Genomic DNA, 14181 nt, shown 5'->3' on the forward strand with positions numbered 1-14181 from the left:
GGCAGGCAGTGATTAGACAATGAATTATTGTGCATCTTCCCCTCTGCAATTATCCCGTTGGAAAACGCGTCTCTTGCCAGCTCGGTATTGGTTGTTAGTGGCACAAAATAACATCTCTTAGAAAACAACATGCTTAAAGAACTAGGCTCTCTGTGTGTGTGTAGTGTACTCTATCTCATTGCAAGTCCTCAAGCCTCATTCCCCTTCGCATGTCTTCTTAGCACCTCTGGTTCACAAGCAAATGTAAAAGATGTTGAACTAGGGGAACTGTCTTACAAGTTCTCATCCTTCTACTCATCTTTGGCTGATGCAATGATAAAAGCTTATGCACACACTTCATCTTAGCTACTTGTTTGTGCTCAGGCAGATCACTGGCCACAATATATGACCACTGTATGCAGAAAGCCCCTGAAGTCATGACAACCAGAACATCCTTACACATTCAGTCTTATCAATGTGACTGCTTTACTTGGGGGAAAAATATGACAAAGTCATACAGTATAGCCCTAGAGCACAGATGTGCCTCAGGGAGGCAGAATATACTCTAAACACTGGACATGATGTTTGGTGTGCTATTAAAAGTAAAGTGACCTCAATGTAGTTAAAAATAAAGCCAAGAAAGACAAACCAGCGCTGTAAGAGACAAGATGGCCATCCCGTATCATCCCAGAGGAAAATAACCCTTTGCCCACTGACAACAATCACGAGACACATTTGGCTTGCAGGCAAACCCTGGCTGCTGTAGTGTAGCTTGGTTTTATTTATGTCCACAAATATTTCAAAAAAATTACAAAATACTCAAATGGAGAGAACACAGAAGTCACGATTTCTGGGTTTCTACTCTGTTTACACTGTGTTATCCCATCGCAAACTACTCATATATACATTAAGCTTCAAGATATATATAAATGTAGCAGTCAGAATGTACACTCTGCTTTAACGGTGCAGTGAAACAAGCTCAACCATGACGACATAGAACAAGAGAGACGTTTCAAAAACACTAAAGCAAAATGAAGAAAATCAACTTTCCAAACAGAGGGAAAACAAGAAGAGAGATTTCTTAAAGAAAAGCAAAAGGTCTGGGTTGTTTTAACAGGGCATCGAACACTGAGATGGCTTCAAACACCACTGCATGTAAAGTTGTAGTTAATCATCGGTCTGAAGTGGAAGCATTTCAGTGCTTATTTGCTGACTGAATGTGAACAAAAAAACCTCCTATAAATTATCAGGATGCTTTTCTGGGGAAAACACAAGTTAAAAATCAATGAACAGCTTTTGAGCAGACTGCAAACTTCAGCTGAAAAAAACAATACAGACACAGAGAGGACCATGGAAGGCAATTAGCTTGGGGGTTTTTTCCTTAAGAACAACTACGGCTAAAAATAACAGCAAAAGACCAGAAGAAAGGGCTGAACTCCCCCAGGCTCCCAAATTACCCATGTTAAAACCAAGAAGGGGAGGTTTACCTGAAATGTGCCTAATTAGACCTTTAAAGTAAGCTGAGGCACTCTCTCTGCTGTGCAGACTGATCTTACCAACTACTCCACTGGGTGCAGAAGAAAACCGTTTCACCTGATTGCTGCAGACAGTAACTGAAGGTACTGACTGAAGACGTTACCATCCTTGATTCTAGATTGACCTCACGGTTTCCAGCTCTCAGATACACTAGCTGTTCCTCCTAATGCCTTCACACACAGTTCAAACATAGCAGATGGAACTGATTTAATGCTACTGCAGTTCTTTAGCACTGAGAAATCTGGAATGAGGACAGAAAAAAAGGAAGATCAACATCAGCTGAAACAGTCCTCCCTTCTCTCCTATACACTCTTGCCTCAAGTGGACCAGGAATACCCTGACACGTTTTTAACTGGTAAACTGATGTCAGTAACTGTCCAGCAGTAATCTTCCAGCACTGACTCTGGTCTGAGATGCGTGAGGCAGATAAAGCACTGTGCATGCCATGCCTTCCATCAGGAGGTATGATTAACTACAAGTTTATCAAGCATGGCTCAGTATAGTCTTATGACACAACCATCACACTGAACAGTCTACAACAGCAGAGAGAGAGCACTCATGACTTAAAAGAGAGAACAGGGGGAAGTTATGCACCAGGAGATAAGAATTGGCCAGCAGATTCAGATGTCCGTTGGTTGCATCACCCTCTGCTCTGGCAAAGAAAACCCATGGCAAAACAGGGAGATAAAAAATGAATCTGTCTAGACAGTAAGCAGAGCTGTCTCCAGAATAATGCTCCCTGGCCTTCTGTGCATTCCTCTCCTCCCCTCCGCATGGGAACTAGCCAACAGGAGTTACTCTGCACAGACCTGTTGCGTTGGGAGTCAGTAAATGTTACTGTCCACGGTTAATCCCGAAGCAGGAAGTTCCTGAGATACAGAACACTGGTGACAGTTAAAAAGTTTTTTGCTTACAAACCCAAAACTAAAACAGTCCAAGAGAATTAGAGACTGCTCTTAGCAGAACAACTTTAAGAACACGAGTGGAGTTTCCTTGTCCACTTTTCTTAAGAACGTATCAAACAGAAGAGGCCAGAAAGAGCACATCCTCCAAAAGGATGCACATGCATACAAAATTCTGGCTGTACTCATTTGAGCCAAGGAACATGTTTAAAAAGAGATTTTAGAACAGATTGTTTCTTTCAATTTTCCCCTACATTCTAAAACCAATGTAGGAAGATGAACTTTCAAAAGGTAACAGGAAAGAAATGTATTATGGCCGCACTGAAAATGACCCCTTGAAGGAGGCATCAAAAAGGGTAAGCGAGCTCCAAGGGACATCTGTACTGCTCAGAAACCCAACTCAACAGAAATCAGCTGCAGAACAAAGAGATGTAACACGAACAGAAAACCTCCAAACCAACCAAGAAACCAAGAACAGAAACAGTCATTTGCAACATTATCCCTGCAACTCTCTTTAATGCTTATTGTTGATAGCAAACCAAATTTCAAGCTTTGACCCATGTGAAATTATTGATTTCCCTTTAATTAAAGGGATAATTATATATATAATTTTTTTATTATTAAAAAATCAACTCTGTATTCTGTCAATACCAGGTAGGAATTCACAATTTGTGATGTTACTGAAAATCAAGATAAATGCTTCTGGAGTTTGCGTTTTGTTTCGTTTCTCCCCTCTACCCAAAAAAAAGGTTATTTACAGACTTAAAAAGCCATGCTGCAGAACTGAGCTCTCTTGAAAATTATGAAGATTTCCTACAATGTATTAAAATAAAAGTAATTCTTTTATTATTATTATAGCACTTGGATTCAGAGCTTGTTATGTCACCTACTTGCAATCCTTGTTTTTATTAAAATAGCTATAGATGCATTGAGTGTCTCTTCACGCACAGTGACTTGTGTTGTGAACCTGATTCTAGCACCTACTCAAAACAAACTAGTAAGAAACAAAGTAAAAACCCCAAAAAAACCAAGATTGCAGGAAGTTCTCTGAATATTCCACACAGTCCTGTATTTTTAATAGGCTTCTGAATACGTTGTCATGCAGGGAGACCCACACCAGTCTTGAGAAATCTTCTCTACAAATGAAACACTACGTTGATTAGTCTCTACTTGTTGGGTGGTTGTTTCTGGTTTAAATATATAAAGAAATCTTTATAAGATATTCTTTGTTTCCTTTTGCAGCTCTTATTGTGTGTAAAAATGTTCCACTCCTTCCCAAGGACTGGGGTTTCCACAGCCAGCATTACAAATAAATAATTTATTACAACTGTTTGTCGCCTTCTTTCTTCAGTCGACTGCAAAGAGAAAGAAAACTCGTTTTAACAAAACGAAGGAGGTGTCAGACACTTCAGAGACAGCTTTGGCTTCCTGCTCACCTCACCCGCGGCCCTGAAGGGAACAGAGGTTGCAACAGGACTTGTGAGCTTTCAGCACAAAACGAGAGCCATTGTAACAGCAGCGATAAGGCTGGCTGCGGCGGGAGGAAGCGCTGACCTTTTGCTACTGCAGCACTCCTTACATGTGAGCAAGATCACTAGTGCCAGCTCATCAGGCTTCAGCTTTATCTGCAGCCGCAGAGATGACAGTCAGCTTCAGGCTGACTGCCTGCCCCCATGGCACAAGGCCAGCAGGCAATTTCAGACAGCAGAAGCAAGGGATGAAACATCAGAGTAAAGCAGCGCAAGGCAGGTGTTTAATGTGCTGCTTCCTATGTATCCTTGCTACCCACAGACATGTGGAATGACCCTCGCTAGGTGCTAGTGGCTTTTTCTTCTTAGCTGACACATTCTCAGTGGCCACTGCCAAACAGGAGACAAGAAGACAGCACCACTATCGACACCATACAGCATTCCGGGGAGAACAACTCATGATTCATCTAGGCATTCTCAGCTGGTAATGCAGCATCCGTATTATGCACACATTTCAACTTCCTACTCCCCTTAGTAATTTCTTAAGTTGAACTGAATTCCTCCCCTCTTCTCATTCATAAAGCTTTAGCCACCCTCCTCCACTGTTCTCAAGGAAGAGCAATTGTAGTAAGTATCACACTAAAAACCCCAATGAGGCATAGATCTGCAAGGTAAGACTCAACTAATCCGCATCCTGTGCCAGTAATTTGGACCTAGCTTCCCACCCGCTCCATCACCTACACCCAAATTAGGTCTTAGTACAGCTTCACCACCTTCCATGACTGCACCACGACAGGAACTCAACACACAGTAAGAAAGGCATTAATTCAGGGAGCAAAAACATGCAATATGGAGATAGACAAAGGAAGCTGTAGCACCCCTGTGTCTCCAGAAGCTTCCGTTAGACCTCTTACCTGTAATAATCTTCCTGACTTGGTAGATGACCACCATGCATGTGAGGATGCCCATGCAACCACTGCTGCTCCATTGCCAGTCTTTGCAGCTCTGCTGACTGGGCATGCATGGCCTGCAGTTGGTGGGCTGCGGACATAGGAGGTGGAATGGCACCAGGCAGATCTCGTGGATAAGGAGTACCTAAGAGACAGTTGCCCACATTTAGACACTTGTTTGCTATGAAGTCTGCAGAGAGTTGTCCCATGAAGCTTTTTTGTTAGACAAACCAACCAACCTTTGGCTATAATCTAAGTTACAGCTCAACTCCACCAACTCCCCTCCCAAGCAATGTGAAGACCCGGAAGACGACAGTTCAGATCAAGAGCCACCCTTTGTAAAGAACCATACAATGCTCTCACCAAAGACTGGATGTCTGAGCATTTCATGCTCATGAGGTGGCTGCCCTAGCAATGGGTTGGGGATGGTCCCAGGTGGGTAGGGAAAACGTGCCAAATGGGGTCCAGCAGCTAAAGGATCCACCAGCGGGTGAACAGGTCCTGCTGAACCTTTAAAAGAAGGAAAGGCGGCAATCAAATCAACTGCTTTGGGAGATGAAAAGCCTGTTAAACTTGGCCTAACTGGCATATAATTACCAGAAGTTTAGCTCCACCCAATCTGAAACCCGCTTTTCTACCTTCAAGTGACATTTGCTTGCTGAAGAGTCTCAACTGTTAAAGCAACAATCCAAGGGTTTCAATTTCTACAAGAAATCCACCAAGCAGTAACTAAGATGGTCAACATTTAGAAAATCTTACACTAAAAATCTGTTCCTTCTTTACACACTCAAAATTGAGGGATCCCTGGTGACATTTAGTACAGAAACACTTTAGCATCCCTGTGACTTTGCCAGTAGTACCTGACAGGTCATAAAGCTGGCCAAAACCTGTTTGCAAAAGGTGACATTGTCACCACTCAGCTCATGTGAAACCTCTGCATGTGAAGCTGTTGGTGGGTTGCAGAGGAACCACAAATGAAAGGAACCCAAGACAGGTAACACAGTTCTCCCTCTGCTGCTGTCTGGTCCAGAGCAGACGTGTCACCATTTCACACCCTGCTCATCTCCACTCTAAGGAGACATGCCAGTTACGCACCTTAAGGCCTTACCCACCTGCAGAGTTATTCTGGAGCAAGAACTACTTGGGGACACTCAGGAGACCCTAACTCAGTTTTAACCTGGCATCCAAGATAAAACCCAATTACTTTCCAAATACACATAAGAGGGACTTGATAATGAATTGACTTGGCTTTGCCTGCACCAGTCTCTTACTAGACTGGGAGTGAGAATGTACTAGCCATGTTTTTGTCTAGACCAAGTACCCAGACTTACCTGCACAGAGGTGATGACTTACCTGACATCAGTATCCTTGTATAGGCACCATCTATAACAAATTTCTCCCACTATCAATGGGATATGCAACCTCAAACTGAACCAGTTTGCATTGTATGGAGTCAGCCTCAGCCAGTGTCCACAGCTGACAGCTTTAAGAATGCTGATACTCAGCACCATCATCTACCCATAACCCTCAGCCCCTCACAAGACCCTGCTGATTTCCTCGCTATACAATTTGGCATCTCCAACAGCACTCGAATTCCTTCCAAATTCCAAGCAGCAGACATTCCAGCTACATTTACTGTGAAGTGTGCTGTATTGGCTTGCATGAACACTACATTTGTAACCAGCTGCACTAGAAGCTGCACTTTAAGTACTTGGACCTCTTTTTTTCCCCTTCCTTGGCAGCTACTGCAGTTGGTGCCTTGCTCACTGTGTCCTCTGCAGCCTGTCACCAGAAGAATCCTGCTTAGTGCCTCATCTTCCAGACTTCCAGAGGCAGAACCACATAACTTGCTTTAGAAATGAGCAAGGCATCAACTCCTTTTTGAGACTATTAAATATCTGGGGAAGAATTCCACTCGTAAGAATACACTGCAGCTAAACCATAAATTTAGATGGTTCTTATGGGAACTGTGACAGCAAATTTCAGCTCAACTAAAGCCAGATGGCTGGCATGTCAAACGGCTCAAGAGATGAAGAAGTCCCTCTCTCCTAGGTATTTTTTCAGCTCCTCTATGAAAACACCAGCTTCAGCTCCTTTCCAGCTAGAACTCCTAACAGGCATTAGCATTGTTACTAATTCCAGCATGGTGATGATCACTGTACTGTTATCATCATTCACTTTATCACTGTCACTGGTTCACCCTCCAAAAATAATCTGTATTTCAGTTATCAGAACCTTATACAGTACAGAAGGCACATTGTATACATTAAAACAGGGATTTGCTGCTTGAATTCGAGTCACAGTCTGCCTGTTTCAGACAGATCACTGCTTACAGTTCATGAGAGAGGCTTCCCAGTTACCTGCCCAGCCCAGTAGCCTGGGCTCACCTTGATGCAAGGGATCCTGCTGATGTAGATGTAAATGCGAGTGTATGTGTGAGTGTTGGTGATGGTGAGGTGTGACGTTGAACATCTGGAGCCGGGCCAGGGGGTCGTTTGTCAGCGATGCCATCCGCTCCGCGTGTATCCTCTCTGCTGCCAGTCTGTCGGGGTAGCTCATTTCAGGCCGTAACTGGGGGCCTGCCAGTGCAAGTCTCTCTCTTTCAAGGGGGTTCAAACCCGGATGGAAGGAAGCAAATGGGTGAGGTCCTGCTGTTGGTGGGATAGTCAGTGCACCGTGCCTGGCAAAATGCTCCATGGGGTTAGTAGCTGGGTGCAGTGCATCCAGCTCTGGGGGCTTCACCTCAAAGCCAGGTTTCATCCTCTCTCTCAACTCCCGCTCCCGGATTTCTCGCTCCCGGATTTCCCGCTCTCGCAGCTCTCGCTCCCGAATGGTGGGATCCACGTTGTAGAGGCCAGGCATATGGTAGGCCAGAAGTGGATCAGTGGGGTTCAGGGGGACAAAGAAGGGATGGTTGCGGTTTGTTGGTGACATGACGTGAGGACGGGCATATTCACTTAGTGTTCGTAAAGCAGGTGTATCCGGACCAATGTAAGGTGGGACAGCAGCTATGGTCGTCGGTGGAGGTTCAAATGAAGGTCTCATGTGTGCTGGCCCGCTGAGCTGAGACTCTCCAAGTCGGCCTTCATGGGAGGAGCTGGATACCTTCTGCTGCACAGAAAGGGGGAGAACAGTTTTAGTTCAACACACTTGGCTTAGAATCAGAGCAGGCACAAACTGCCCTTCTGCTTCCGACTTTGAAGAGGAGGCTCCGTGATTCCTGCAGCTGTGTGATCCACTGGATTCTGTCTAGCCTGTAGGCCAGGACATAACTTTGTAGTGGTAGCAGTGTGTTCTGCCTCTCCACACTCATTTGTAACCCAAAACAGACAAAGAAACTCATCTCCACAACGTGCAACACAACAAAGTCCACTCTTTTCACATGAGGACTTTGCATCCTGCTCTCCCCTCCTGTACAAGGGCAGCAGAGCACTTTAGGGGAGGGCAATAAGCACAGCTTACCCACACAATTGCCAAAGGACCCCTATCCCCAGAATAAAGTCCCGATACATGACACATTCCTTAATGGACAGATGCTATATCCTGACTTTTATAATCTTACAGAAATACACAGCTATGATTCAGATCTCTGAAATGCACGATGGAATGGACTTTAGCACCTTCTTTTCCAGCATCAAGAATGTATTACCAACCTACCAGTTGTGTGGGCCCAGAAGTAATCATTCCTTTCCAACAGGCCACAGAATGATGGATTAGTTTTATTGGCTCTTTATGCCAAGGCCAGAGTCTGGGTCTCCCCATAAAAGAAGCTTGCTTCCAATTTAAAACCCCTTCAGATCTGCTTTTTCCAGCAGACAGCACGTGGGAGCCTGCACAGCGGTACAAGGCACACAAAGGCATTTGCTGTGCCTGCACAGGGTGCTTTTCCACTGCAAGTGAACGTGAATACTTGGGCTAGTTATCCCCAGCAGCACTGGCTTCCTGCACATCAGAAACACACCGCGAGCAGAAGCTCCCCGGTTCCTTTAAAGAGAAGGAAGTCACGGGCAGGGCAGGAGGTGCTCGTACCAGGTTGCCTTTCACCTAAGACACAAGGCTCCCACACTCACAAATACCTGCTTGCACATGCATTAAAGTGCTTCTGGGGATGTGCATTCTGTAGTCACCATGCAGGTCAGATCCCACCAACTCCCTTAAAGAGCTACAAATGAACCTACCGCAGCTCTTTCCGCTTCTCTTTCCCGCTCCCGCTCCCTCTCTCTTTCCTTCTCTTTCTCTTTTTCTCTTTCCCTCTCTTCTCTGGCTTTCTGCTCCGCTTCCCTTTTGGCCTTTTCAATGGCCTCTTCTCTCTTCTTGGCCAGTTTCGATCCTGCCAGTGGCATGAAGTATAAGTCTGCTCTTGAACATGAATTGTAGCCACGGTCCAGGTGCTTATAGAACCTGAAAGAAACCAAAGAGAAAGAGCTTAGCCTTGGGAAAGCTGCAAGAGTTTCATCATGTCAATGAAACCAAAACCAAAACTGAGTATCACGTATACAAGTGATCACTTACACAAGTGATACAAGACACTTCTACAATAGTACTACCGGCTCCCCTAAAAGCCATGAGAAAATTCATTGTGCCGTAATACACCACAGACAACACAGCATAAAACCCTTCTCACACGTACAAACTGTAGTGCCCTGTCTGAAACTGCACCCCTCCAGAAAAACAGAGCGAGATAACACTAGGAAGAGAGGCTGACCGGATGTGCATGTAAAACACACCCAGGTCCTACATCCTGCTCCCAAAACAAACCAGAGCACATTAAGGAAGCACTGAAGACAACCTCCATACCTGGCTGACTGACTAGCATGACTTGGTGTATCCACCACAGTAGGTTCTGGTGATGGACTCCTGGGTGGAGGGGGAGGGCTTTCTGGTTCCTCAGCTTCATCTGGGACTTCTTCTTTGATTTGAATGGGTGGCAGTGTGCAGGCTGTCACCACGGGCACGTTTCCACTAGACGCGGCCGATGTGGAGATGGAAGTCTGAAGTGGGATGCCAGGCACAGTGGGTGGCGTGGAAGTGGAGGGGCAAGAAGGAGGGGTGATGGAAGGTGGGCCTCCGGGGACAAATGGATGCTGAGCAAAGGGGGGCTGGGAGGATACCTGATGGAGTCCAGATGGGGGGTGGTTAGCAGGGGGAGGAAGGCTCTGACTCTGCGTCAGCACAGGAGGCTGGGCTTGTGAAGACTGCAGTGGCTGGCTCTGAGGCATCAGCTGCAAAGGAGGAGGGTGCGCAGATGGAGGATGATGAGTTGGGAGGGAGCTCAGAGGCTTCAAAGCAGGTGGGGGAGGCAAGTTGGAGTTCATTGAGAATGGAGAAGGGCCGGAGAGATGAGGAGGGTGCTTGTGGGATGGAGCAGTGGGGAGCTGAGGGATTGGGGTGGTAGGGGGAGGTTTGATATGAGGCATGGCCATGGGTGCAGGCGGCAAGGGCTGCTCCCGCGGAGGCTGAGCCTGCTGCAGCGAGGTTGCGGTTGGCAGGACAGGCTGCGTTACCTGGAGAGTGGAGTGAGAATGAGACGGTGCTTGTGTCTGAAGGGGAACCTGAGACTGAGATGACTGCGTGGGGAGGGAGAACGGCTGGGAAGGGACGGGATGAGGCAGGAGGGGCTGGGCCTGCAGGCTGTGCGGGGCAGGCTGGGCCTGGCTGTGGAGGGGAGGCTGCGAGTGGGGCTGCGAGGAGGAGGCCGGGGCTGGCTGGCTCTGCGGCACGCTCAGAGGCTGCAGTGGAGGGTGAGGCGATGGCAGCCTCGGCGGGTGCAAGGCAGGGGCCTGCTGTATGTGAGAGTGAGGTGGTGGTGGTGGAGCAGGGGCCTGGGGCTGGCTGGAGGGCTGGGATGCTGATGGTGAGACCTGTGGTGGAGCCGAAGTAGCGCTTGATGCTGCTGGCAGTGATGCCGGTAACTGGGCTGAGATAGGTGGTGTGGGAGGAGGAGCCTGGCCAGAACCACTCTGTGTCTGAAGCACTTGGGGCTGTGCCTGCAGCACTTGCTGTTGAGCAGAGGAATCCGAGTCGCTCTCATTGTCCTGAGGGCTTGGGATGCTGGGTGACGTGCTCCGGTTATCCTGGTCGATGTCCTTGGGATCGCTGCTCCCTTCATCATTGACGCTGCGGCTGTCGGAGCTCTCGCCTTCGCCCTCTCCCTCTGAAGGAGAGTTTGGCCTGCTGATCTCCTGCAGGGAGAGGGGGAGGAACCCCCACCACGTGTGAGAGAACCGCACACAGAACATGAGCAGCGTGGCACAGGATGCGCCCCATCACCCCAGCTGTGCCAGTACCACCCTCCAAACCCCACAGGACTTGAAACAGCACAGGCAGCATCAATGTCCAGAGGGAGGGATGCAGTGACAATGGAGCCAGGCTCTTTCAGGAGAGCCTGGTGGCAATGGGCACACACTGAAATACAGGAGCTTCTGTCTGAACATCATGGAACACTTCTACTCTATGAGGGTTACAAAGCTATGGAACGGCCTCGATACCAGTGGTAGTGGTCTAACTTGCCACAAAAGAGTAAAAAAATACAGATTTACATTAAAAATGGTGGAAAATAATCCAAGTGAACTCCTACATGGTTGATATTGGTATGAAAACAAACAGTAAAAACACTTGTAGACTTACCCTGTATCATCCCACTGGTTTCAACAGAAGGAATACATTACAGCATTGGTTGCTTTCCAACCACAGATTAAGTTACAGTCTGCTGTGGCTTAAACTGATTTCATGTTGTTGGTTTGCACCCCCTCACCCTCAAACCATTCTCCTGAGAGGAAATATTCCTGTGTGAGACTCACTTGAGTTTTGGATTTTTTGGCATTGGACCTGTCAGGTTCCTCCGTGTCAGAAGCTGCCTTCTCCCGCTGCCTCTTGGAGTTCTTGAGAGGAGAAGACACCTCTTCTTTTATCTTCTGTCACAAATGAAGCGGAACACAACAGTTACCAGCGATGTAAATGCAGAAGCACATCGAGCATATGCCATTGCTAACACAAATAAACGAGGAGGATTCCTATGGAGCGGGAGAACTCATCAGAAGTCACCATTTAACAACGATCCCGTACGCATCTGTCCCTCCGTCCAGTTACAGGGAGCAGGAGAACTGCTCTGGAGCTGCTGCTGCCTTCTGCCATCTGCCAGGAGCAGCTCCCAGAAGAGCTCCATCTACATAACCCCCCCCAGCCTCTCCCTCTGGAGGTCAAGAGTAAGACAGAACCCACACCAGAGCTCAGGGTTACTCCTGCAGTCAGAACCCCAAGGGGCACTTTGCACACAAACCCTTCACACATCCCTGACACGAGCGAGTAGGAAACAGAGCACTGAGTAAAGCATTCCTCACTGTGCAGATGTGGCCTCCAGCTTTGAATGCAAAGGAATATTTAGGAATATTTTAAACAGAGCAGTTGTCTCCAGCTATGCTCCATCCCTGGCAGTGTTCAAGGCCAGGCTGGACGAGGCCTTGGGTGAGATGGTTTAGTGTGAGGTGTCCCTGCCCATGGCAGGGGGTTGGAACTGGATGAGCTTAAGCTCCTTTCCAACCCTAACTGTTCTATGATTCTATGGTCAATCAAGTCCATCAGGAACCAGACCAGCTGCCCCACGATACTTTTCTAAGAGCCCAGCACAGAGGATGGAGCAAGACTTCTGCAGCAGACAGGCACAGGATAAGCCTCCTTCTACTACTCCTGCCATTTTGACAGGGATATTTTTACACCCCTCAAATACAGAGCTAACAGTGAGTAGCTATTACAAGATTACTACCTTCTTTCACGGTCTAGGACAGCTTTATACATCACGTAATTACCTAACTCCCAACTTTGCTAAGTTCTCAGTTTTACCATGTGAAAACATGCTCCATCATCCAGTTTTAACCTGTGGGTTATTTCTAAAGGCTTATTTTTAACTTGCTGCTTTTCAATTTAAACTGCTTAATGGCAAACCTTCCCACAGCATCTGCCTTGGTTTCTTCAGGACTCTCCTGCAAAGCACTTATTTAAACACAGTAAACTGCAAGCCAATACACATACAGAGAACCAGCAACAGAAGCAGCCTGAATTACTACATATTTATATGCCTTTCTACACAAAGACTAAGTACTGCTTAAAACCAATCCCTAAACTGCCTACTTGTCTCAAACAGAGCATCTCTGAGCTGTATTCTTTCCAAGCCTAATGCTTGCATTTGCATCCAAAACTGCAGGATTAACTTCTCATGACAGCAGTAAGGTTACGTGGTGTTTATCACTGCACATCCTCACGTACAGGAACAAAGCCTCAGTCACATTCACCATTCAGTTTCCTGCTCACCCACACGAGCAGGGATTCCTAGGTCACTGCGAGATTCCCTGCCTTCCTACACCTGGATCTCATCTCTCAGACTGCAGAGGCCTCAGGTGGCCATGTCCTGACCCAAAAGGAGAATGGGCTCCTCTTACCTTGGCAGATTTCTTCACTGAATCCGCTTTGCTGTCGTTGCTGGAGGTGCTGGCGGCGCTGGGGGAGTTGCGGCCGCTGGAGCGGATGTCTTCATTGATGGGGGAGGCTCTACCATCAGGGCTGGCTGGCTGCTTCTTACGACCACTGCGTAGTGTAGACATCTGTGTTTAACAGAAACAGGAGTGCATCAAGTCACTTGTCCAACCCCTTTATGTTTTACTGTCTTACACGGATGAAGCATTCCTGCTAAGAGCCTGAAAAAGTAGTTAAAAGGAGGCAAATCCTTAACTTCTTTACTCAAAACCCTGAAGTGCTGATTATCTTATTTAGCACTGCCTGCTAGAAATGATGACATTAGAACGATGTTCCAAAGCTGCTGCTGTTTGCATGCTCAGTTGTCTTCATGAAATACATGCAAGCACATTTGCAAGCGTTCATACACACACAGGGAAAGAGGCAGGAGAAGACCCTCATGTTCCACTAAAAAAGGCCTATCTGTTGGCATTCAAGCAGTTAAGACCAGTTTCTAACCCCACAGTTTCAATGTGCTCCCCTATGCAATAAGGAATCACAGCAGAGGGTACTTCAATAGTTAATGCTGTTTCCTTCCCAGTTTGGCAGCTTTCTGGGTGACCACAATGAAGCCAACCTTATCTGACAGCGCAGCCTCACAAGGTGTTTAGAGACAATGGTCTTATCACCAGATCAGAAAGATAGAGAGGGGAGAGCAAGGAAAAGAAATCTATCTGCTGCTTTCTATCAGCCAAAACCCACAGGAAACATCAGATTAACCAGAGCTGCTGTCAGAGTTCTCACAGGTCACTTGTACACTGTGAGGCTCCTGGCATTTCACCCCAGTGAACGCTCTGACAGAGCACAAACCACAAATCAAGAGCATTTCAGACTTTA

General features: G+C 46.9%; 1 protein-coding gene across 9 annotated transcripts in view; it reads right to left on the minus strand.

Annotated features, from left to right (window-relative positions):
* Positions 1–737: 737 nt before the first annotated feature.
* Positions 738–14181, minus strand: part of RERE (arginine-glutamic acid dipeptide repeats) — a 223344-nt gene continuing 209900 nt past the window's right edge. For 5 of the 9 annotated variants that reach the window (XM_061347897.1, XM_061347893.1, XM_061347894.1 and 2 more), the window contains 8 exons: positions 13272–13433; positions 11637–11750; positions 9634–11018; positions 9015–9237; positions 7224–7947; positions 5200–5346; positions 4801–4981; positions 738–3772 (listed from right to left, as the gene is read on the minus strand). In XM_061347897.1, coding sequence (XP_061203881.1) covers positions 3739–3772; positions 4801–4981; positions 5200–5346; positions 7224–7947; positions 9015–9237; positions 9634–11018; positions 11637–11750; positions 13272–13433 — 2970 coding nt within the window. In that variant the 3' untranslated portion in view covers positions 738–3738. The remainder of the gene's footprint in view (positions 3773–4800; positions 4982–5199; positions 5347–7223; positions 7948–9014; positions 9238–9633; positions 11019–11636; positions 11751–13271; positions 13434–14181) is intronic. The other 4 variants (XM_061347898.1, XM_061347900.1, XM_061347896.1 and 1 more) reach the window with 4 other exon arrangements.

The sequence above is a fragment of the Neopsephotus bourkii genome, unplaced genomic scaffold (genome assembly GCF_033783945.1).
Source record: "Neopsephotus bourkii isolate Nb327-2 ecotype Australia unplaced genomic scaffold, CSIRO-AGI_Nbou_v1 NB_333, whole genome shotgun sequence".
Taxonomy (NCBI): Eukaryota; Metazoa; Chordata; class Aves; order Psittaciformes; family Psittacidae; genus Neopsephotus; species Neopsephotus bourkii.